A 25,341-nucleotide genomic window follows, 5' to 3' on the forward strand; every position below is an offset into this window, starting at 1 on the left:
GGCACCAGCGCTTCCTACAAGGGCACAGGGTGGCACATCCAGGGCACCAGCGCTTCCTACAAGGGCACAGGGTGGCACATCCAGGGCACCAGCGCTTCCTACAAGGGCACAGGGTGGCACATCCATGGCGCCGGCGCTTCCTACAAGGGCACAGGGTGGCACATCCAGGGCACCAGCGCTTCCTACAAGGGCACAGGGTGGCACATCCATGGCACCGGCGCTTCCTACAAGGGCACAGGGTGGCACATCCAGGGCACCGGCGCTTCCTACAAGGGCACAGGGTGGCACATCCAGGGCACCAGCGCTTCCTACAAGGGCACAGGGTGGCACATCCATGGCACCAGCGCTTCCTACAAGGGCACAGGGTGGCACATCCAGGGCACCGGCGCTTCCTACAAGGGCACAGGGTGGCACATCCAGGGCACCGGCGCTTCCTACAAGGGCACAGGGTGGCACATCCAGGGCACCGGCGCTTCCTACACACCCAGAGGGCAATAAGAACAAACAACCCCCTGTTCCCTGATTGGCCCTTTCCCCTTCCCAGAGACTTTCCCCCTATATCCCATTAATAAATGGGGGTCTCTCCCCCTAACCCCAAATAACCCCAATACCCAGCGGTACCTGTCACGGATCTGATTGGCTCAGGCCCAGTCTCAGACTTTCCGATAGGCTGATGTGCCCTTTAATCTCGATACCCAAAGTCTGAGCAATGCCCGGCTGTGTGGCTGCTGCCATTGGATGACCTTTTATATTTCTTAGTGATGTCACAGCGGAACACACCCCTTCCCCTTTGACATCATAGTTCATCCCACTCGGATCTATTGGGCCCAGACAGCACAGAACTGGGTGACACGGTACCAGCCCTGAGCAGTAAGGATATTGTGCCCAGTCGGGCAGCTACACCCATAGCCAAACCCAGGAATCATTAGTCAGAACCGACTGGTCCATCTCGTCCCCCCATCACTTCTCTTTACATTTCTATATTTATCCTAACGAGGGTCCCCCCCCCCCCCCAAACCCACATCGTTTCCTCCCCAACGAGCGGCAGGAAATAGAGAAAAAGGCAAATTTGTCTTTTGTGCTTTAACCCTTTAATATCTGTGGCAGCTGGAGAGTCAGGTTGGGATCCCCGCCTGCAAATAGGGGGGCTGCGGGAGCACCCCAAGTCTGAGAAGTCTGAGCACAAACTGTAATAGTGCAATAGGGGTTTATAACATTGCCCCCCATACCCACATTAAGGTATCCCCCCATATGGTGGTCAACTATTTGCCTCCGGTCGTATTCCCTCTGGGGGGCACCCCCTGCATGGGGGAAAGTTTCTCCTGACCCCTTTGGGTATTTCTATTTCCTTGTTCTGTGCTTGTAGCCCCCCCACACCCAGCCCTTGTGCGGGGGGGGTCTCTCTCTCTCTAATAAGCTATGGGGGGGGGGAACGCTATGGGTAATATGACTGGAGGTAAATAGTTATGACCACAATATAGGGGTTACCTTGACTTGGGCAGAACCTTGTAATTACCCCCCCCCAGGGGGGCAGGAGGGCAGCAGGTCACAATGGGGGTCTGTACTTACCTTCTGTGCCCCCTGGGGAATGAGTGGGGTAGTTATTCACACAGGGGCTAATTAATTCCCACCCCCCCATTGGTTCATCCGTCGTTTCTCAGTCCCTTTCTGTGCTGCGCTACGGAATATGTTAGAGCTCTATAAATACCAATAACACACAGGGTCTCTCGGCCGCAGAGCTCACTATTAGTTATATCTGTGCAGCCCCTAATAATATAAATATCCCTGTCCCTGTAAGACCCCCAGTCTGGGCAGGGGGAGGGTCCCGTTCCTGAACTGGTTACTACATCCCCAATATATTCCCTTTCCCCCCAGCAGAGGGCGCCAGATCCCTATGTAAGAGCTGAGCTCAAGTTCCCTCTGTTACAGGAGCAGCAGCCTGGGGGGAGGGGGGGTCCTTAAAGGGCCAGAAGGTGCAAGGGGTGGGGCTGAAACCTGGGGGGAATGAGGGGATAAATGAAATGAGAATTGTCACTTACAATTAGCTGGCCAATCAGCTGCTGACTCCCCCATTCCCTGACCAAAGGGGGTGTGGCCTCTAGTTAAAGGGTCCCCCCCATATGGATTTCTGGGATCAGATTCTGGGGATTCTTTGTGCCCCGTTGGCAAATGTCGCCCTTTGGGCAGAGAAACATTGGGGCTCACTGCTAATCCCACCCCCCAACTGTCTCATACCCCCAACTGTCTAATTCCTCTCAACTGTCTCATTCCTCCCAACTGTCTCATTCCTCCCAACTGTCTCATTCCTCCCAACTGTCTCATTCCTCCCAACTGTCTCATTCCTCCCAACTGTCTCATTCCTCTCAACTGTCTCATTCCTCCCAACTGTCTCATTCCTCCCAACTGTCTCATTCCTCCCAACTGTCTCATTCCTCCCAACTGTCTCATTCCTCCCAACTGTCTCATTCCTCCCAACTGTCTCATTCCTCCCAACTGTCTCATTCCTCCAACTGTCTCATTCCTCCCAACTGTCTCATTCCTCCCAACTGTCTCATTCCTTCCACTTGTCTCATTCCTCCCAACTGTCTCATTCCTCCCAACTGTCTCATTCCTCCCAACTGTCTCATACCTCCCAACTGTCTCATTCCTCCCAAAACTGTCTCATACCCTCCCAACTGTCTCATTCCTCCAATTGTCTCATTCCTCCCAACTCTCTCATTCCCTCCCAATTCTCTCATTCCTCCCAACTCTCTCTTCCTCCCAACCTCTCATCTCCATTCCTCCTCCAACTGTCTCATACCTCCAACTGTCTCATTCCTCCAACTGTCTCATTCCTCCCAACTGTCTCATTCCTTCCAACTGTCTCATTCCTCCCAACTCTCTCATTCCTTCCAACTGTCTCATTCCTCCCAACTGTCTCATAACCTCCCAACTGTCTCATTCCTTCCAACTCTCTCATTCCTCCCAACTGTCCCTTCCTCCCAAACTGTCTCATTCCTTCCAACTGTCTCATTCCTTCCAATTGTCTCATTCCTTCTAACTGTCTCATTCCTTCCAACTGTCTCATTCCTCCCAACTGTCTCATTCCTCCCAACTGTCTCATTCCTCTCAACTGTCTCATTCCTCCCAACTGTCTCATTCCTTCCAACTGTCTCATTCCTCCCAACTGTCTCATTCCTTCCAATTGTCTCATTCCTTCCAACTGTCTCATTCCTCCCACTGTCTCATTCCTCCCAACTGTCTCATTCCTCCCAACTGTCTCATTCCTTCCAATTGTCTCATTCCTTCCAACTGTCTCATTCCTCCCAACTGTCTCATTCCTTCCACTTGTCTCATTCCTCCCAACTGTCTCATTCCTCGCCAACTGTCTCATTCCTCCCAACTGTCTCAGTCTTCCATTGTCTCATTCCTTCCAACTGTCTCATTCCTCCCAACTGTCTCATTCCTTCCACTTGTCTCATTCCTCCCAAACAGTCATCTGGCCAAGAGCATAGGGTGGGGTAGATGCCAGGATGGATTATGCCAGAGGCGATGCCACCGTGCCACTGGGGATCAGTTTATGTGGGTTCCTCCGGGCACCCCAATACTTTCCACACCCCAAACATATATATCCTGATAGTACTGACCCGAGGGTGTGTGAGTGTCAGCTCCTAGGGGCAGGGACTGAAGCAAATGCTGTGCCAGTCAGTGGAACAATGGGTAAGATGTCAGCGCTGTATTAATAGGGGGGCTGCGGCTGGATGGGGGGCCCCCGCCATCTGAACCCCGTCAACACTGACATTATTTGAGGGGAAAATCAAACACAATTTCAGCATTTTGGGAATTTAATTTTATTATTATTTCTTTATGATTTTTCCATATTCAGTAAGTGCCCATGTTGTGCCCAATCCATGCCCCATAGTTACACACCTTGGTATAGACTCCCGGGTACCCTGCATGGGCACAGCCCTCACCCCACGATACGACTCCCTGCAGCTCCCCGTTACACACCAGGGGGCCCCCCGAGTCTCCCTAGGGAATAACAGAGCGACATGTGGGAAGGGAATGAGACTGAGGGGGTAGTGGATACAGGGGCTCGGCTGGGAAAGAGGGAAATACTGGGAATGAGACTGAGGGGGTAGTGGATACAGGGGCTCGGCTGGGAATGAGGGAAATACTGGGAATGAGACTGAGGGGGTAGTGGATACAGGGGCTCGGCTGGGAATGAGGGAAATACTGGGAATGAGACCGAGGGGGTAGTGGATACAGGGGATTGGCTGGGAATGAGGGAAATACTGGGAAGATACTGAGGGGGTAGTGGATACAGGGGCTCAGCTGGGAAAGAGGGAAATACTGAGAATGAGACTGAGGGGGTAGTGGATACAGGGGCTCGGCTGGGAAAGAGGGAAATACTGGGAATGAGACTGAGGGGTAGTGGATACAGGGCTCGGCTGGGAAAGAGGGAAATACTGAGAATGAGACTGAGGGGGTAGTGGATACAGGGGCTCGGCTGGGAAAGAGGGAAATACTGGGAATGAGACTGAGGGGGTAGTGGATACAGGGGCTCGGCTGGGAAAGAGGGAAATACTGGGAATGAGACTGAGGGGGTAGTGGATACAGGGGCTCGGCTGGGAATGAGGGAAATACTGCGAATGAGACTGAGGGGGTAGTGGATACAGGGGCTCGGCTGGGAATGAGGGAAATACTGGGAATGAGACTGGGGAGAGGGAATAAGGGATATACTGGGAATGGTGGACGCTCTGGGTAGGGGAATAAGGGATATACTGGGAATGGTGGGCGCTCTGGGGAGGGGGAATTAGGGATATACTGGGAATGATGGGCGCTCTGGGGAGGGGGAATTAGGGATATACTGGGAATGGTGGGCGCTCTGGGGAGGGGGAATTAGGGATATACTGGGAATGATGGACGCTCTGGGGAGGGGGAATAAGGGGGATTATACTGGGAATGGTGGGCGCTCTGGGGAGGGGGAATTTAGGGATATACTGGGAATGGTGGGCGCTCTGGGGAGGCGGAATTAGGGATATACTGGGAATGGTGGGCGCTCTGGGGAGGGGGAATTAGGGATATACTGGGAATGGTGGGCGCTCTGGGAGGGGAATTAGGGATATACTGGAATGGTGGACGCTCTGGGGAGGGGGAATAAGGGATATACTGGGAATGGTGGGCGCTCTGGACGAGGGGAATTAGGGATATACTGGGAATGGTGGGCGACTGTCTGGGAGGGGGAATAAGGGATATACTGGGAATGGTGGACGCTCTGGGGAGGGGGAATTAGGGATATACTGGGAATGATGGGCGCTCTGGGGAGGGGGGGCTCCTTAGGCTGAGAGGGATATAAGGAATGGGGGGTATACTGGGAATGGGATACTGGGAAAGGAAGAGATGATGGAAAGGCTTCAGGGTTATTAGTCTGTTGGCTGAATGGGAAGTTTGTGTATAAAGACAATAGAAAGACAGTTACCATTTTTCTATGAAATGTAGCAGAGAAGCCCCCCCTTAAAGGAGAACTAAAGCCAAACTACAGAAGGAGGGCAGAAATGTTGTGCATTACGGTTTGGGCTTCTGTACCAGCCCCCGGCAAGACCTGTGCCCCCCATATATCCCCCCCGTAGCCCCCCATATATCCCCCCTGTAGCCCCCCATATATACCCCCCCCATAGCCCCCATATATCCCCCCCTCATAGCCCCCCATATATCCCCCCTGTAGCCCCCCATATAACCCCCCATAGCCCCCCATATATCCCCCCGAGTAGCCCCCCACTATATCCCCCCAGTAGACCCCCATCTTCTCTTCTGCTGCACTTAGGGGCCCACTCACTATATACCATATATACAGAATATAAATGGCACAATGTACCGTATATACAGAATAGAAATGGCACAATGTACCGTATATACAGAATAGAAATGGCACAATGTACCGTATATACAGAATAGAAATGGCACAATGTACCGTATATACAGAATAGAAATGGCACAATGTACCGTATATACAGAATAGAAATGGCACTATATACCGTATATACAGAATAGAAATGGCACACATATACCGTATATACAGAATAGAAATGGCACAATGTACCGTATATACCAAGAATATCTTTTTACAAATGGGGGCACCAAGAAAAGTTAAGTAATTTCACCGTCCCGCCGGGGTTTTATTTATACAGATATAAAATGGCACAAGTATGCTGACCGTATTATACAGAATATAAATGCGAGCACAATGTAACCGTATATACAGAATATAGGAATTGCGCACAATATACCGTATATACAGAATAGAAATGGCGACAAAGACCGTATATACAGAATAGAAATGCACAATGTACCGTATATACAGAATATAAAATGGCACTTATGTCACCGTATATACAGAATATACAATGCCACAATTACCGTATATTACAGAATAAAATGGCACTATTCTGTACCGTATATACGAGAATAGAAATGGCACAAGGGAATTACCGTATATACAGGAATAGAAATGGCACGAAATATTACCGTAAATTAACAGAATACGAACATTGGCCACTCAATGTACCGTATATACAGAATATATACACCGACTATACCTAATCAGAATATGAATGCACAATTTATACGCCGTATGATACAGAATATAAATGGCCACATCACCGTATATACAAAGAATATTAAATGGCACTATGTACCGTATATACAGAATAGAACCAATCGGCATATACCGTATATTACAAGAATATAAAATGGCACCACTATTTCCGCTATATACAGAATAGAAATGGCACACATGTACCGTATATACAGAATAGAAATGGCCACAATGTTACCGTACTTTATAACAGAATATAAATTGGCGCACCAACTATACCGTAATAGTAGTGCCACGAAATAGTAAATCGGTCGAGCACAAATTCTATACTATATACAGAATATCAATGGCACAAAGTATTACCGTCATATCTACAGGATATTAAATGGCCACTATGTACCGTATATACAAGATACAAATGCACTATGTACCCGATCTTAATAGATAGAATATAAATGGCACCAATATAATACAGATAATTAGTACCACGGCTGCTCAGAAAACCAGTGTTGATGACCCTAAGCTTCCCAGAACCACTGAGCATGTGCGGTGCCACTGACCCTTTCCAAGATGGGCAGCTCCTGTGACAAGTTTGAATACCTAAAGCGAAGAAAAGAAAAAAGAACACATTTGACCTGGCACACCTATAAGTAACCATAAAAACAAATCTTTATTGTATTCCAAGTAAAAAGGTTAAAATAAGGGGAAACAGGAAGGAGATTTAAATCAATACCCTATACCTGAAAAAAAGGTCACACTGACAGATCTGTAGGTCAAGATCTCTCTTTTGAGCTATTTCAGGGTTTGTTGCTATCTTGATTAAATCTAACAGGTAAGTAGCAAGTGTGTTACAAAACACCAATTCCTTGATTAAAATGGAGTCCGGACTTGTACTTTGTTGCCAACAAATGTATCGGGTTCGCACCACTCAGATTAAACTTGACAGAAGTAAGTATCCTAATCTATTTCCCACATTTTTTTATTATTGTGCTTCTTGTATTCAGTTTTTGTATGTAATAATAAATAATACCACAGTTTGTGTGAGATTAAATGCTCACCAATTATTGATGTCCAGGTTGTGTATAAGTATGTATCTTGGTCACAACATACTATAACTAATAGTGTAACATATTATCCCCACACACCAATAAGTTTGTAAGATGTGTCATATTAGTGACATTGCTTTAGTTCAATATATCGGGTAAGTACCAAGTGCACTGGAAATCAAAGGAGTCCTGACTTCACCTTAAATAGTGGCCAGAATGCCACCATTAATTCACTGTATCAGGTAAGTGATAAATGTACTCGAGATCGAGCTACTCGACTCCACCATAAGTAGTAGCTGAGCGCAAATAGTTTACGTAAGATTCTGACAATGGCGACATGACCTGTTTCCAGATACTTATACCTATTACACTGCAGGATAATTAAAGCCGTTGGGCAACGCTTGTTCCACGTAAGGTTAGTTGCTGACAAGACGTTAGTACCACCTATTCACCACTATTCATGGGGCACGCTGGTATTATAAAGTGTACTAACATCAAGCCCTCATAGTACCCCAAAGTTTGGCAAATCCCACTAGTGGCAAGTTACATCAAACTCTGCCTTGCTCATTACCCCTGACTTAATCATACAGGAACAAAAGAGCAGTCCGGTACTTCCAATTCGCAGCCCCAGTTATCCCCTTGAAAGTATCGTCTTGATGTCAAGGAGGGCAATTTGGTGATCTGGATGTTCGGCAATCGTTCAGCAACTAAACGGGCTAAGCCCACTATGAAACACTTCGTCAAGCCCGCAAGACGCCGGGCACGCGATCAACACCCAAAACTATTACTTCTCATTATTTGACTTCCGTTACTTTAACACTTGTGTATGGTATATTTATTAGTTGACTCACTTATAGATTTCAAGGCAAATTACTTTTATCGCTGTTCGGCTTTCCCCACTGCCCTGGTCGTACAGGGGGTGAATATTAAGTGCAGTACTACTGGTGCTTAGGCTACGGGCTCACACGGAGCTCGGACAGCTCCCAGCCGTTCAAAATTACACGGAGCTCAGACAGTCCCGAACCATCCGAAATCACCCGGAGCTCAGGCAGCTCCCAGCCGTTAACTAATACACCCTTAATTGGTGCTTCCGTGCCTGCACCTCAATATTCGTGCCTCGGCATCAGGATCGCATTAAAGCAACTAAAACTGTGTTCTACATTAACACAGACACGAACAGCTAATCTGTATTGTTAGTTAGGGAAACAGTGTTCCTGTGCCTACTACTTAAACAGTTTACCTCGGCACAGGAATTGTTAGCAGAAGGATACCCAATCGGTCCCGTATCACATCACACAAAGAATACAACAAACCGTCCCCACAATTAAGGTCAGTAAGATCCTTGTGCCTACTACTCAATATTTATTACCTCGGCACTAGGATCATAGGTATAGGGTATAAACGCCGACGCGCGTTTCGCTTAAAAGCTTTATCAAGGCAAATCTCAAAAAAAAGCTGCCTGAGCTCCGGGTGATTTCGGACGGTTGGGGCTGTCTGAGCTCCGTGTAATTCTGAACGGCTGGGAGCTGCCTGAGCTCCGTGTAATTCTGAACGGCTGGGAGCTGCCTGAGCTCCGTGTAATTCTGAACGGCTGGGAGCTGCCTGAGCTCCGTGTAATTCTGAACGGCTGGGAGCTGCCTGAGCTCCGTGTTATTTGGAAGGACTGGGAGCTGTCCGAGCTCCGTGTTATTTGGAAGGACTGGGAGCTGCCTGAGCTCCGTGTAATTCTGAACGGCTGGGAGGTGGCAGAGCTCCGTGTTATTTGAACGGCTGGGAGCTGTCCGAGCTCCGTGTGAGCCCGTAGCCTAAGCACCAGTAGTACTGCACTTAATATTCACCCCCTGTACGACCAGGGCAGTGGGGAAAGCCGAACAGCGATAAAAGTAATTTGCCTTGAAATCTATAAGTGAGTCAACTAATAAATATACCATACACAAGTGTTAAAGTAACGGAAGTCAAATAATGAGAAGTAATAGTTTTGGGTGTTGATCGCGTGCCCGGCGTCTTGCGGGCTTGACGAAGTGTTTCATAGTGGGCTTAGCCCGTTTAGTTGCTGAACGATTGCCGAACATCCAGATCACCAAATTGCCCTCCTTGACATCAAGACGATACTTTCAAGGGGATAACTGGGGCTGTGAATTGGAAGTACCGGACTGCTCTTTTGTTCCTGTATGATTAAGTCAGGGTAATGAGCAAGGCAGAGTTTGATGTAACTTGCCACCTAGTGGGATTTGCCAAACTTTGGGTACTATGAGGGCTTGATGTTAGTACACTTTATAATACCAGCGTGCCCCATGAATAGTGGTGAATAGGTGGTACTAACGTCTTGTCAGCAACTAACCTTACGTGGAACAAGCGTTGCCCAACGGCTTTATATTATCCTGCAGTGTAATAGGTATAAGTATCTGGAAACAGGTCATGTCGCCATTGTCAGAATCTTACGTAAACTATTTGCGCTCAGCTACTACTTATGGTGGAGTCCGAGTAGCTCGATCTCGAGTACATTTATCACTTACCTGATACAGTGAATTAATGGTGGCATTCTGGCCACTATTTAAGGTGAAGTCAGGACTCCTTTGATTTCCAGTGCACTTGGTACTTACCTGATATATTGAACTAAAGCAATGTCACTAATATGACACATCTTACAAACTTATTGGTGTGTGGGGATAATATGTTACACTATTAGTTATAGTATGTTGTGACCAAGATACATACTTATACACAACCTGGACATCAATAATTGGTGAGCATTTAATCTCACACAAACTGTGGTATTATTTATTATTACATACAAAAACTGAAATACAAGAAGCACAATAATAAAAAAATGTGGGAAATAGATTAGGATACTTACTTCTGTCAAGTTAATCTGAGTGGTGCGAACCCGATACATTTGTTGCAACAAAGTACAAGTCCGCTCCATTTTAATCAAGGAATTGGTGTTTTGTAACACACTTGCTACTTACCTGTTAGATTTAATCAAGATAGCAACAAACCCTGAAATAGCTCAAAAGAGAGATCTTGACCTACAGATCTGTCAGTGTGACCTTTTTTCAGGTATAGGGTATTGATTTTAAATCTCCTTCCTGTTTCCCCTTATTTTAAACCTTTTTACTTGGAATACAATAAAGATTTGTTTTTATGGTTACTTATAGGTGTGCCAGGTCAAATGTGTTCTTTTTTCTTTTCTTCGCTTTAATTATTATTACACATTGAGCGCCCTATACTTGAGTTGTAGTGCGGGGCTTTTCCCTCAATATATACAAAAGTTTGAATACCTGGCTGATCGCTGGTGCAATAAATTCAGTATATAAAATAATACATTTTTTGTCCAATTTTTTTTAGGGTTTAGTTCTCCTTTAAAGATCCAGCATTGGCCCCTGTATACTGACCTGACAGGCATCCTTGCCCCCCTCCAGATATCCTGCACAGACCATATTCTCTGTGATTTGCCCTGGGTACGAACCCTGACACTCTCGGTCACTCAATATGGGGGCAATAAGGCACTGCAGGAGGTCGGGGTAATTAACTGGGGGGATAAAACAAACGTCGCCATTAGTCCCATTAAGGAAATATCTGTATCAGGCTGCAGTGAGGGGCCACAGTGTCTGTATCAGGCTGCAGTGAGGGGCCCAAGTGTCTGTATCAGACATGCAGTGAGGGGCCACAGTGTCTGTAATCAGGCTGGCAGTGAGGGGGCACACAGTGTCCTGTATCAGGCTGCAAGTGAGGGGCCACAGTGGCTTGTATCAGACTGCAAGTGAGGGGCCACAGTGGTCTGTATCAGACTGGCAGTGAGGGGCCACAATCGTCTGTATCAGGCTGCAGTGAGGGGGCCACAGTGTCTGTATCCGAGGCTGGCAGTGAGGGGGCCGACAGTGTCCTGTAATCAGGCTGCAGTGAGGGGCGCACAGTGTCTGATCAGGCTGCAGTGAGGGGCCACAGTGGTCCTGTATCAGGCCTGCAGGTGAGGGGCCACAGTGTCTGTATCAGGCTGCAGTGAGGGGCCACAGTGTCTGTATCAGGCTGCAGTGAGGGGCCACAGTGTCTGTATCAGGCTGCAGTGAGGGGCCACAGTGTCTGTATCAGACTGCAGTGAGGGGCCACAGTGTCTGTATCAGACTGCAGTGAGGGGCCACAGTGTCTGTATCAGACTGCAGTGAGGGGCCACAGTGTCTGTATCAGACTGCAGTGAGGGGCCACAGTGTCTGTATCAGGCTGCAGTGAGGGGCCACAGTGTCTGTATCAGACTGCAGTGAGGGGCCACAGTGTCTGTATCAGGCTGCAGTGAGGGGCCCAGTGTTGTATCAGGCTGCAGTGAGGGGCCACAGTGTCTGTATCAGACTGCAGTGAGGGGCCACAGTGTCTGTATCAGGCTGCAGTGAGGGGCCACAGTGTCTGTATCAGGCTGCAGTGAGGGGCCACAGTGTCTGTATCAGACTGCAGTGAGGGGCCACAGTGTCTGTATCAGGCTGCAGTGAGGGGCCACAGTGTCTGTATCAGGCTGCAGTGAGGGGCCACAGTGTCTGTATCAGGCTGCAGTGAGGGGCCACAGTGTCTGTATCAGGCTGCAGTGAGGGGCCACAGTGTCTGTATCAGGCTGCAGTGAGGGGCCACAGTGTCTGTATCAGACTGCAGTGAGGGGCCACAGTGTCTGTATCAGGCTGCATGCTGAGGGGCCAAATGTCGGCTGTGATCAGGACTGCAGTGAGGGGTCCACAGGTGTCTGTGATCAGGCGTGCAGTGGAGGGGCCACAGTGTCTGCTATCCAGACCTGCAGTGAGGGGCCACAGTTGTCTGTATCCAGGCTGCAGTGAGGGGCCACATGTATCTGTATCAGGCTGCAAGTGAGGGCCACAGTGGTCTGTATCAGGCTGCCACGTGAGGGGCCACAGTGGTCCTGTAATCAGGGCTGCAGTGAGGGGCCACAGTGTCTGTAATCGACTGCAGTGAGGGGGCCAAATGTCCTCGTATCAGACTGCCAGTGCAGGGCCCACAGTGGTCTGTATCAGCGCTGCAGTGGAGGGGCCAGCAGTGGTCTGTATCAGGCTGCAGTTGGAGGGGGCCACAGTGTCTGTATCAGGCTGCAGTGAGGGCTCACAGTGTCTGTATCAGACTGCAGTGAGGGCCACAGTGTCTGTATCAGGCTGCAGTGAGGGGCCACAGTGTCTGTATCAGGCTGCAGTGAGGGGCCACAGTGTCTGTATCAGGCTGCAGTGAGGGGCCACAGTGTCTGTATCGGACTGCAGTGAGGGGCCACAGTGTCTGTATCAGACTGCAGTGAGGGGCCACAGTGTCTGTATCAGGCTGCAGTGAGGCCACCAGTGTCTGTATCAGGCTGCAGTGAGCGGCCCACAGCTGCTGTATCAGCTGCAGTGAGGGCGCCACAGTGTCTGTATCAGACTGCAGTGAGGGGCCACAGTGTCTGTATCAACTGCAGTGAGGGGCCACAGTGTCTGTATCAGACTGCAGTGAGGGCCACAGTGTCTGTATCAGACTGCAGTGAGGGGCCAATGTCTGTATCAGACTGCAGTGAGGGGCCACAGTGTCTGTATCAGCACTGCAGTGAGGGGCCACAGTGTCTGTATCAGGCTGCAGTGAGGGGCCACAGTGTCTGTATCAGGCTGCAGTGAGCACGCCACAATGTCTGTATCAGGCTGCAGTGAGGGGCCACAGTGTCTGTATCAGACTGCAGTGAGGGGCCACAGTGTCTGTATCAGGGACTGCAGTGAGGGCCAATGTCTGTATCAGAACTGCAGTGAGGGGCCACAGTGTCTGTATCAGGCTGCAGTGAGGGGCCACAGTGTCTGTATCAGACTGCAGTGAGGGCCACAGTGTCTGTATCAGGCTGCAGTGAGGGGCCACAGTGTCTGTATCAGGCTGCAGTGAGGGGCCACAGTGTCTGTATCAGGCTGCAGTGAGGGGCCACAGGTCTGTATCAGACTGCAGTGAGGTGGCCACAGTGTCTGTATCAGACTGCAGTGAGGGGCCACAGTGTCTGTATCAGGCTGCAGTGAGGGGCCACAGTGTCTGTATCAGGCTGCAGTGAGGGGCCACAGTGTCTGTATCAGACTGCAGTGAGGGGGCCCAATGTCTGTATCAGGCTGCAGTGAGGGGCCACAGTGTCTGTATCAGGCTGCAGTGAGGGCCAATGTCTGTATCAGGCTGCAGTGAGGGGCCACAGTGTCTGTATCAGGCTGCAGTGAGGGGCCACAGTGTCTGTATCAGACTGCAGTGAGGGGCCACAGTGTCTGTATTCAGCTGCAGTGAGGGGCCACAGTGTCTGTATCAGACTGCAGTGAGGGGCCACAGTGTCTGTATCAGACTGCAGTGAGGGGCCACAGTGTCTGTATCAGACTGCAGTGAGGGGCCACAGTGTCTGTATCAGGCTGCAGTGAGCGGCCACAGTGTCTGTATCAGGCTGCAGTGAGGGGCCACAGTGTCTGTATCAGACTGCAGTGAGGGGCCACAGTGTCTGTATCAGGCTGCAGTGAGGGCCAACAGTGTCTGTATCAGACTGCAGTGAGGAGCCAGTGTCTGTATCAGCTGCAGTGAGGGCCAGACTGCAGTGAGGGGCCACAGTGTCTGACTGCAGTGAGGGGCCACAGTGTCTGTATCAGCTGCAGTGCAGTGTCTGTATCAGGCTGCAGTGAGGGGCCACAGTGTCTGTATCAGACTGCAGTCAGTGTCTGTATCAGGCTGCAGTGAGGGGCCAATGTCTGAGCTGCAGTGAGGGGCACAGTGTCTGTATCAGGCCAGTGCCACATGCAAGACTGGCAAGTGAGGGGCCACACAAGTGAGGGGCCACAGTGTCTGTATCAGGCTGCAGTGAGGGACTGTCTGCATCAGACTGCAGTGAGGGGCCACAGTGTCTGTATCAGCAGTGAGGGGCACAGTGTCTGTATCAGGCTGCAGTGAGGGGCACAGTGTCTGTATCAGGCTGCAGTGAGGGGCCACAGTGTCTGTATCAGACTGCAGTGAGGGGCGCAGTGTCTGTATCAGGCTGCAGTGAGGGGCCACAGTGTCTGTATCAGGCTGCAGTGAGGGGCCCAATGTCTGTATCAGACTGCAGTGAGGGGCCACAGTGTCTGTATCAGACTGCAGTGAGGGGCCACAGTGTCTGTATCAGGCTGCAGTGAGGGGCCACAGTGTCTGTATCAGGCTGCAGTGAGGGGCCACAATGTCTGTATCAGGCTGCAGTGAGGGGCACAGTGTCTGTATCAGACTGCAGTGAGGGGCCACAGTGTCTGTATCAGACTGCAGTGAGGGGCCTATGTCTGTATCAGACTGCAGTGAGGGGCCACAGTGTCTGTATCAGGCTGCAGTGAGGGGCCACAGTGTCTGTATCAGACTGCAGTGAGGGGCCACAGTGTCTGTATCAGGCTGCAGTGAGGGGCCACAGTGTCTGTATCAGGCTGCAGTGAGGGGCCACAGTGTCTGTATCAGACTGCAGTGAGGGGCCACAGTGTCTGTATCAGGCTGCAGTGAGGGGCTGCAGTGTCTGTATCAGACTGCAGTGAGGGGCCACAGTGTCTGTATCAGGCTGCAGTGAGGGGCACTAGTACTGTATCAGCTGCAGTGAGGGGCCACAGTGTTGTCAGCGCTTAGCCGTGAGAGAGGGACAGCTGTCCTGTATCAGGCTGCAGTGGGGGCACAAATGTCTGTATCAGGCTGCAGTGAGGGGCCACAGTGTCTGTATCAGACTGCAGTGAGGGGCCACAGTGTCTGTATCAGACTGCAGTGAGGGGCGCAATGTCTGTATCAGACTGCAGTGAGGGGCCACAGTGTCTGTATCAGGCTGCAGTGAGGGGCCACAGTGTCTGTATCAGACTGCAGTGGGGGCCAATGTTCTGTATCAGGCTGCAGTGAGGGCCACAGTGTCTGTATCAGACTGCAGTGAGGGGCCAAATGTCTGTATCAGACTGCAGTGAGGGGCCACAGTGTCTGTATCAGACTGCAGTGAGGGGCCACAGTGTCTGTATCAGGCTGCAGTGAGGGGCCAATGTCTGTATCAGGCTGCAGTGAGGGGCCAACAGTGTCTGTATCAGACTGCAGTGAGGGGCCAATGTTGTATCAGGCTGCAGTGAGGGGCCACAGTGTCTGTATCAGACTGCAGTGAGGGGCCACAGTGTCTGTATCAGGCTGCAGTGAGGGGCAATGTCTGTATCAGGCTGCAGTGAGGGGCCACAGTGTCTGTATCAGACTGCAGTGAGGGGCCACAGTGTCTGTATCAGGACTGCAGTGAGGGGCCAATGTTCTGTATCAGGCTGCAGTGAGGGGCCACAGTGTCTGTATCAGACTGCAGTGAGGGGCCACAGTGTCTGTATCAGCTGCAGTGAGGGGCCACAGTGTCTGTATCAGGCTGCAGTGAGGGGCCACAGTGTCTGTATCAGGCTGCAGTGAGGGGCCCAGTGTCTGTATCAGACTGCAGTGAGGGGGCACAGTGTCTGTATCAACTGCAGTGAGGGGCCACAGTGTCTGTATCAGGCTGCAGTGAGGGGCCACAGTGTCTGTATCAGGCTGCAGTGAGGGGCCACAGTGTCTGTATCAGGCTGCAGTGAGGGGCCTAAAGTGTCTGTATCAGCGCTGCAGTGAGGGGCCACAGTGTCTGTATCAGGCTGCAGTGAGGGGCCAATGTCTGTATCAGACTGCAGTGAGGGGCCACAGTGTCTGTATCAGGCTGCAGTGAGGGGCCACAGTGTCTGTATCAGGACTGCAGTGAGGGGCCACAGTGTCTGTATCAGACTGCAGTGAGGGGCCACAGTGTCTGTATCAGGCTGCAGTGAGGGGCCACAGTGTCTGTATCAGACTGCAGTGAGGGGCCACAGTGTCTGTATCAGACTGCAGTGAGGGCCACAGTGTCTGTATCAGGCTGCAGTGAGGGGCCAAGTGTCTGTATCACAGACTGCAGTGAGGGGCCACAGTGTCTGTATCAGCACTGCAGTGAGGGGCCACAGTGTCTGTATCAGGTCTGCAGTGAGGGGCCACAGTGTCTGTATCAGGCTGCAGTGAGGGGCCACAGTGTCTGTATCAGGCTGCAGTGAGGGGCCACAGTGTCTGTATCAGGCTGCAGTGAAGGGGCGCACAGTGTCTGTATCAGACTGCAGTGAGGGGCACTAGTGTCTGTATCAGGCTGCAGTGAGGGGCCACAGTGTCTGTATCAGGCTGCAGTGAGGGGCCAATGTCTGTATCAGACTGCAGTGAGGGCCACAGTGTCTGTATCAGGCTGCAGTGAGGGGCCACAGTGTCTGTATCAGGCTGCAGTGAGGGGGCAACAGGTCTGTATCAGGCTGCAGTGAGGGCCACAGTGTCTGTATCAGACTGCAGTGAGGGGCCACAGTGTCTGTATCAGGCTGCAGTGAGGGGCCACAGTGTCTGTATCAGGCTGCAGTGAGGGGCCACAGTGTCTGTATCAGGCTGCAGTGAGGGGCCACAGTGTCTGTATCAGGCTGCAGTGAGGGGCCACAGTGTCTGTATCAGACTGCAGTGAGGGGCCACAGTGTCTGTATCAGGCTGCAGTGAGGGGCCACAGTGTCTGTATCAGGCTGCAGTGAGGGGCCACAGTGTCTGTATCAGACTGCAGTGAGGGGCCACAGTGTCTGTATCAGACTGCAGTGAGGGGCCTGTCTGTATCAGACTGCAGTGAGGGGCACAAGTGTCTGTATCAGGCTGCAGTGAGGGGCCACAGTGTCTGTATCAGCTGCAGTGAGGGGCCACAGTGTCTGTATCAGACTGCAGTGAGGGGCCACAGTGTCTGTATCAGACTGCAGTGAGGGGCCACAGTGTCTGTATCAGACTGCAGTGAGGGGCCACAGTGTCTGTATCAGACTGCAGTCGAGGGCCACAGTGTCTGTATCAGACTGCAGTGAGGGGCCACAGTGTCTGTATCAGGCTGCAGTGAGGGGCCAACATGTCTGTATCAGACTGCAGTGAGGGGCCACAGTGTCTGTATCAGACTGCAGTGAGGGGCCACAGTGTCTGTATCAGGCTGCAGTGAGCGGGCCACAGTGTCTGTATCAGGCTGCAGTGAGGGGCCACAGTGTCTGTATCAGGCTGCAGTGAGGGGCCACAGTGTCTGTATCAGACTGCAGTGAGGGCCAATGTCTGTATCAGGCTGCAGTGAGGGCCAATGTCTGTATCAGACTGCAGTGAGGGGCCACAGTGTCTGTATCAACTGCAGTGAGGGGCCACAGTGTCTGTATCAGGCTGCAGTGAGGGGCCACAGTGTCTGTATCAGGCTGCAGTGAGGGGCCACAGTGTCTGTATCAGGCTGCAGTGAGGGGCCACAGTGTGCCTGTATCAGACTGCAGTGAGGGGCCACAGTGTCTGTATCAGACTGCAGTGAGGGGTCCAATGGTCTGTATCAGACTGCAGTGAGGGCCACAGTGTCTGTATCAGGCTGCAGTGAGGGGCCACAGTGGTCTGTATCAGGCTGCAGTGAGGGCCACAGTGTCTGTATCAGACTGCAGTGAGGGGCCAGTGTCTGTATCAGACTGCAGTGAGGGGCCACAGTGTCTGTATCAGACTGCAGTGAGGGGCCGAATGTCTGTATCAGACTGCAGTGAGGGGCCACAGTGTCTGTATCAGGCTGCAGTGAGGGGCCACAGTGTCTGTATCAGGCTGCAGTGAGGGGCCACAGTGTCTGTATCAGACTGCAGTGAGGGGCCACAGTGTCTGTATCAGACTGCAGTGAGGGGCCACAGTGTCTGTATCAGACTGCAGTGAGGCCCATGTGTCTGTATCAGACTGCAGTGAGGGGCCACAGTGTCTGTATCAGGCTGCAGTGAGGGGCCACAGTGTCTGTATCAGGCTGCAGTGAGGGGCCACAGTGTCTGTATCAGACTGCAGTGAGGGGCCACAGTGTCTGTATCAGGCTGCAGTGAGGGGCCACAGTGTCTGTATCAGGCTGCAGTGAGGGGCCAATGTCTGTATCAGGCTGCAGTGAGGGGCCACAGTGTCTGTATCAGACTGCAGTGAGGGGCCCAGCAAGTGTCTGTATCAGGCTGCAGTGAGGGGCCACAGTGTCTGTATCAGGCTGCAGTGAGGGGCCACAGTGTCTGTATCAGACTGCAGTGAGGGGCCCACAGTGTCTGTATCAGGCTGCAGTGAGGGGGCAATGTCTGTATCAGGCTGCAGTGAGGGGCCACAGTGTCTGTATCAGACTGCAGTGAGGGCACCAGTGTCTGTATCAGGCTGCAGTGAGGGGCCACAGTGTCTGTATCAGGCTGCAGTGAGGGGCAGCAGTGTCTGTATCAGGCTGCAGTGAGGGGCCACAGTGTCTGTATCAGACTGCAGTGAGGGGCCACAGTGTCTGTATCAGGCTGCAGTGAGGGGCCACAGTGTCTGTATCAGACTGCAGTGAGGGGCCACAGTGTCTGTATCAGGCTGCAGTGAGGGGCCACCAGTGTCTGTATCAGACTGCAGTGAGGGGCCAATGTCTGTATCAGGCTGCAGTGAGGGGCCACAGTGTCTGTATCAGACTGCAGTGAGGGGCCACAGTGTCTGTATCAGGCTGCAGTGAGGGGCCACAGTGTCTGTATCAGACTGCAGTGAGGGGCCACAGTGTCTGTATCAGGCTGCAGTGAGGGGCCACAGTGTCTGTATCAGGCTGCAGTGAGGGGCCACAGTGTCTGTATCAGACTGCAGTGAGGGGCCACAGTGTCTGTATCAGGCTGCAGTGAGGGGCCACAGTGTCTGTATCAGACTGCAGTGAGGGGCCAATGTCTGTATCAGGCTGCAGTGAGGGGCCACAGTGTCTGTATCAGACTGCAGTGAGGGGCCACAGTGTCTGTATCAGACTGCAGTGAGGGGCCACAGTGTCTGTATCAGACTGCAGTGAGGGGCCACAGTGTCTGTATCAGGCTGCAGTGAGGGGCCACAGTGTCTGTATCAGACTGCAGTGAGGGGCCACAGTGGTTGTATCAGGCTGCAGTGAGGGGCCACAGTGTCTGTATCAGGCTGCAGTGAGGGGCCACAGTGTCTGTATCAGACTGCAGTGAGGGCCACAGTGTCTGTATCAGACTGCAGTGAGGGGCCACAGTGTCTGTATCAGGCTGCAGTGAGGGGCCACAGTGTCTGTATCAGACTGCAGTGAGGGGCCACAGTGTCTGTATCAGACTGCAGTGAGGGGCCACAGTGTCTGTATCAGGCTGCAGTGAGGGGCCACAGTGTCTGTATCAGGCTGCAGTGAGGGGCCACAGTGTCTGTATCAGGCTGCAGTGAGGGGCCACAGTGTCTGTATCAGGCTGCAGTGAGGGGCCACAGTGTCTGTATCAATGGACTAGAAATTCACCCCCATACGTTTCTGAACTTACCCCCATTGCTCAGGGTTTTGCCCCAGCCGGAGACAAGGCAGTCGGTGCCCACGGGGGTGCAGTGGGTGGGGAGACTGACGGGCTGAACCCGACTGTTGATCCTGGCAGGTTTGGCGAGTCGGACCAACATGATGTCGTTGTCTAGGAGACGCGGGTCGTACTGAGGGTGGGGCAGGACTTTAGCCGATTGGATGAATTGTTCCGGCCCCTCCAGAACCCTAATATTGTGCTCCCCGAGAATCACTTTCATGCGCCTAAAGGAAATGCCCATTGGGATATAAGTGTCTGTGGCACAGTCGCGGGGCATCGCACTTACCCCTTCCACCCCCCAAAATTGTATTTAAAGGGGACCTGTCACCCCAAGAAATAATTCCAAATCCTTTCCTATCCGGTTGGGAAAGCAAAATAACGTTTATTTCAATTATTTAATTATCTCCCCTTAGGTCTTGGAACTTACAGTTACAGCCAGCAGGACGGCGCCATTTTGTGTGCACTGTTATTAAGGCGGAGCTTTGTATCCCCTGAAATCTTATGTATTTGCCCTGTGGGTGGCATCTAGGGAGCACTGAATTGTAATTAAATGTCTGAGCTGTCAATCATATATTGCCGGCCCCGCCTCTATATTGAGCGCTCTGTTTCTTTGCCAAGATGGCGGCATCCATGGCGCAACGTCCCGCCGTGCATTGGGGATAAAATTCAAAATAGACCCCAAAGACCCAGGTTTAGTTTTAGGGACATACAGTCGGGGCCCGGGGGCCAATATCAGGGCTAAGGTGGGAACTGAGCCCCAAATCCCTTATACAGAGCTGAATGTAGGGAAACACGGGGGGCCCGGGATCCAACTGGGGAGATGGGCCCAATCCCGTTCCTCATTCTGTATGGGGGGTCCCTTCCCCTGAGTCAGTGAGAGGATCTGCTAGTCCTTATGCCCCTGCCTCATATAATGCAATATTCTATAGGGACCGACATTCCATTCCCCATGTCCCACCCCATGTGTCCCCGTGTCCCACCCCATGTGTCCCACCCCATGTGTCCCACCCCATGTGTGCCCCCCGTGTCCCACCCCATGTGTCCCACCCCATGTGTCCCACCCCATGTGTCCCTCCCCGTGTCCCACCATGCTGTCCCCGTGTCCCACCCCATGTGTCCCACCCCATGTGTCCCCGTGTCCCACCCCATGTGTCCCCGTGTCCCACCCCATGTGTCCAACCCAATTGTCCCCGTGTCCCACCCCATGTGTCCCCGTGGTCCACCCCATGTGTCCCCGTGTCCCACCCCATGTGTCCCTGTGTCCCACCCCATGTGTCCTTATGTCCCACCCGGTGTCCCCCTGTGTCCCACCCCATGTGTCCTTATGTCCCACCCCAGGTGTTCCCCCGGTGTCCCACCCCATGTGTCCTTATGTCCCACCCCATGTGGTCCCCGTGTCCCACCCCATGTGTGTCCCTTATGTCCCACCCCAGGTGTCCCGTGTCCCACCCCATGTGTCCTTATGTCCCACCCCATGTGTCCCCGTGTCCACCCCATGTGTCCGTGTCCACCCCATGTGTCCCTGTGTCCCCCCCATGTGTCTTATGGTCCACCCCAGGTTGTCCGTGTCCCACCCCATGTGTCCTTATGTCCCCACCCAGGTGTCCCGTGTCCCACCCCATGTGTCCTTATGTCCCACCCCAGGTGTCCCCGTGTCCCACCCCATGTGTCCTTATGTCCCACCCCAGGTGTCCCCGTGTCCCACCCCATGTGTCCTTATGTCCCACCCCATGTGTCCCCGTGTCCCACCCCATGTGTCGCTCGCCCGTGTCCCACCCCAGAATGGTTCCGTGTCCCACCCCAGATGTCCCTGTGTCCCACCCAGATGTCCTGTGGTCCACCCCAGATGTCTCTGTGTCCCACCCCAGATGTCCCTGTGTCCCACCCCAGATGTCTCCGTGTCCCACCCCAGATGTCCCTGTGTCCCACCCCAGATGTCTCCGTGTCCCACCCCAGATGTCCCTGTGTCCCACCCCAGGTGTCTCCGTGTCCCACCCCAGATGTCTCTGTGTCCCACCCCAGATGTCTCTGTGTCCCACCCCAGGTGTCCCTGTGTCCCACCCCAGATGTCTCCGTGTCCCACCCCGGATGTCTCCGTGTCCCACCCGATTCCTCCGTGTCCCACCCCGGATGTCTCCGTGTCCCACCCCGGATGTCTCCGTGTCCCACCCCGGATGTCTCCGTGTCCCACCCCGGATGTCCCTGTGTCCCACCCCAGATGTCTCCGTGTCCCACCCCAGATGTCCCTGTGTCCCACCCCAGGTGTCACATTCCACGTGGATTCCTATATATATAAGTCCCTTGTGCCTCTCCCCTGGGAGTTGTCACTTACGCCTTGTAGCAGTGAGTGGCAGAGACCACCCATAGGGTGCTGATCAGGGACCCCCCACAGAAATGGTACCCGGCATTCAGGGACACTTGGTAGGGAACAGACGGCTCCGGGCAGAGGTGCCCCCCAACGATCTTATCACCCACATCGGTGCCGGCCGGGAGCGACGCTGGGGAGAGACATGCCTTAGTATAATGGGCAGAATTATCTTGGGGTGTTTCCTACATGGGATCCCCCAGTCCCTGCCGTGATGTCATTCTCCTGCTGATGACATCACACATTGCCCCCATGGCACTGATCATTCTGTGGGGCGTTGTTGCTCCTCTGGGGGCGCCCGTCACCCAGTAAAGCCCTGTACCTTATTGTGCCCAGCACAGGCCATATATTGGGGTGCTGTTCCAAGCCTGAGGGAGGCTACCCCTCACAGCCCCCCCATTCCGCCCAATGGCCCATATTGATGCCCATTCTATTAGAGGACAGTAAGTGACCAGTAAGTGGGGTCTGAGCCGGGGGGCTACCCGATGGTGATAATGAATTAATTACAGGGTCTCTCTAAATCCCCCAGACATGAGCCAATACCCCCCTAGGAGACCCCCTAAGAGACCCCCCCAACAGAACCTACCAGCCAGTCCCAGGATTGAAAAAAACACAAGCCATTTCATATTCGGGGAGTGACTCCTTCCCTGCCCCCGATTGGCCCTTATATGTCCCCCATCTCCTGAGCTCCGCCTCCAGCCAAACCATCTGTGGGTTCCCAGGGGCCGCAGGAAATACCTGTAACCCTTACATGGAACATTCCCACTCACTTGTATGAACTCTACTCACTCACTTCTACTCACTCACACTCACACATACTCACTCACACATACTCACTCACACCTACTCACTCACTTCTACTCACTCACACATACTCACTCCCACCTACTCACTCCCACCTACTCACTCACACCTACTCACTCACTTCTACTCACTCACTTCTACTCACTCACTTCTACTCACTCACACCTACTCACTCACACATACTCACTCACACATACTCACTCACACCTACTCACTCACTTCTACTCACTCACACATACTCACTCACACCTACTCACTCCCACCTACTCACTCACACCTACTCACTCACTTCTACTCACTCACTTCTACTCACTCACTTCTACTCACTCACACATACTCACTCACATCTACTCACTCCCACCTACTCACTCACACATACTCACTCACACATACTCACTCACACATACTCACTCACACCTACTCACTCACTTCTACTCACTCACACATACTGCACTCACATAGGTTTCACACTCACACATACTCACTCCCACCTACTCACTCACACCTACTCACTCACTTCTACTCACTCACTTCTACTAACTAACTTCTACTCACTCACACCTACTCACTCACTTCTACTCACTCACACATACTCACTCACTTCTACTCACTCACACATACTCACTCACACATACTCACTCACACCTACTCACTCACTTCTACTCACTCACTTCTACTAACTCACTTCTACTCACTCACACATACTCACTCACACTCACACATACTCACTCACACATACTCACTCACACCTACTCACTCACTTCTACTCACTCACACATACTCACTCACACTCACACATACTCACTCCCACCTACTCACTCACACCTACTCACTCACTTCTACTCACTCACTTCTACTAACTCACTTCTACTCACTCACACCTACTCACTCACTTCTACTCACTCACACATACTCACTCACACATACTCACTCACAATTACTCACTCACACCTACTCACTCACTTCTACTCACTCACACCTACTCACTCACACCTACTCACTCACACCTACTCACTCACTTCTACTCACTCACTTCTACTAACTCACTTCTACTCACTCACTTCTACTCACTCACACCTACTCACTCACTTCTACTCACTCACACATACTCACTCACATCTACTCACTCCCACCTACTCACTCACACCTACTCACTCACTTCTACTCACTCACATTCTACTAACAGAGAGAGTGTGTGAGGGGGCGTAGGGGCAGAACGTGTGAGTGGCAGAGGTGTGATGGCAATGGGATCAAGAACGTGTGAGTGGCAGAGTGTGTGAGTGGCAGAACGTGTGAGTGGCAGAGCGTGAGTGGCAGAGCTGTGTGAGTGGCAGAACGTGTGAGTGTCAAGTGTGGGTGGTGAACGTGTGGTGCAGAACGTGTGGGTGGTGCAGACGTGTGAGAGTGGCAGAGCAATGTGTGAGTGGCTGGGCAGAGGTGTACGATGTGAGTGGACAGAGCGTTGTGAGTGGCAAAGAGCATGTGGAGTGGCAGAACGTGTGAGTGGCAGAGCGTGTGAGTGCAAAGTGAACGTGTGAGTGGCAGAACGTGGTAGTGGCAGAGCGTGTGAGTGGCAGGAACGTTGAGTGGCAGAGTGTGAGTGGCAGAGCGTGTGAGTGGCAGAACGTGTGTGAGTGGGAGTGGCAGAACGTGTGAGTGGCAGAACGTGTGGAGTGGCCAGACGTGTGAGTGGCAGATCGTAGTGGCAGACTTGATGCAGAGCGTGTGAAGTGGCAGACGTGATGGCAGGAGACGTGTAGTGGCAGAATCGTGGTGAGTGGGCAAGTGTGTGAGTGTCCAGAACGTGTGAAGTGGCAGAGCAAAGTGTGAGGGGCAGAAGTGTGAGTGGCAGAGCAGTGGATGGGAGAGTGTAGAGAGTGTGAGTGCAGAGCGGTGAGTGGGCAGAACGCGGTAGTGGCAGAGTGCTGTGAGTGTGCAGAAACGTGTTGATGGCAAGTGTGGAGTGGGCAGAGCGTGTGAGTGGCAGAGACGTGTGAGTGGAGGAGTGTGTGAGTGGCAGAACCGTGTGAGTGGCAGCAGCAGTGTGAGTGGCAGAGCGTGTGAGTGGCAGAGAAGTGCGTGGGTGAGTGGCAGAAGCAGTGTGAGTGGCAGAGCGTTGAAGTGTGACAACGTGGTGTGAGTGGCAGAAGTGTGAGTGCAGAGCGTGTGAAGTGGCAGAACGTTGATGGCAGAGTGTGTGGA

The 25,341-nt window shown here is 52.4% G+C and overlaps 1 protein-coding gene across 1 annotated transcript; it reads right to left on the reverse strand.

Annotated features, from left to right (window-relative positions):
- Nucleotides 1-3,850: 3,850 nt before the first annotated feature.
- On the reverse strand, nt 3,851-22,961 carry LOC116412104 (trypsin-like). Its single transcript, XM_031905652.1, has 5 exons — nt 22,922-22,961; nt 22,303-22,468; nt 19,941-20,194; nt 11,019-11,155; nt 3,851-4,011 (listed from the first exon to the last, which is right to left on the reverse strand). Exons 1-5 carry the CDS (start codon nt 22,959-22,961, stop codon nt 3,862-3,864), a joined length of 747 nt encoding a protein of 248 aa, XP_031761512.1. The 3' UTR covers nt 3,851-3,861.
- Nucleotides 22,962-25,341: the final 2,380 nt, after the last annotated feature.

The sequence above is a fragment of the Xenopus tropicalis genome, chromosome 7 (assembly GCF_000004195.4).
Source record: "Xenopus tropicalis strain Nigerian chromosome 7, UCB_Xtro_10.0, whole genome shotgun sequence".
Taxonomy (NCBI): domain Eukaryota; kingdom Metazoa; phylum Chordata; class Amphibia; order Anura; family Pipidae; genus Xenopus; species Xenopus tropicalis.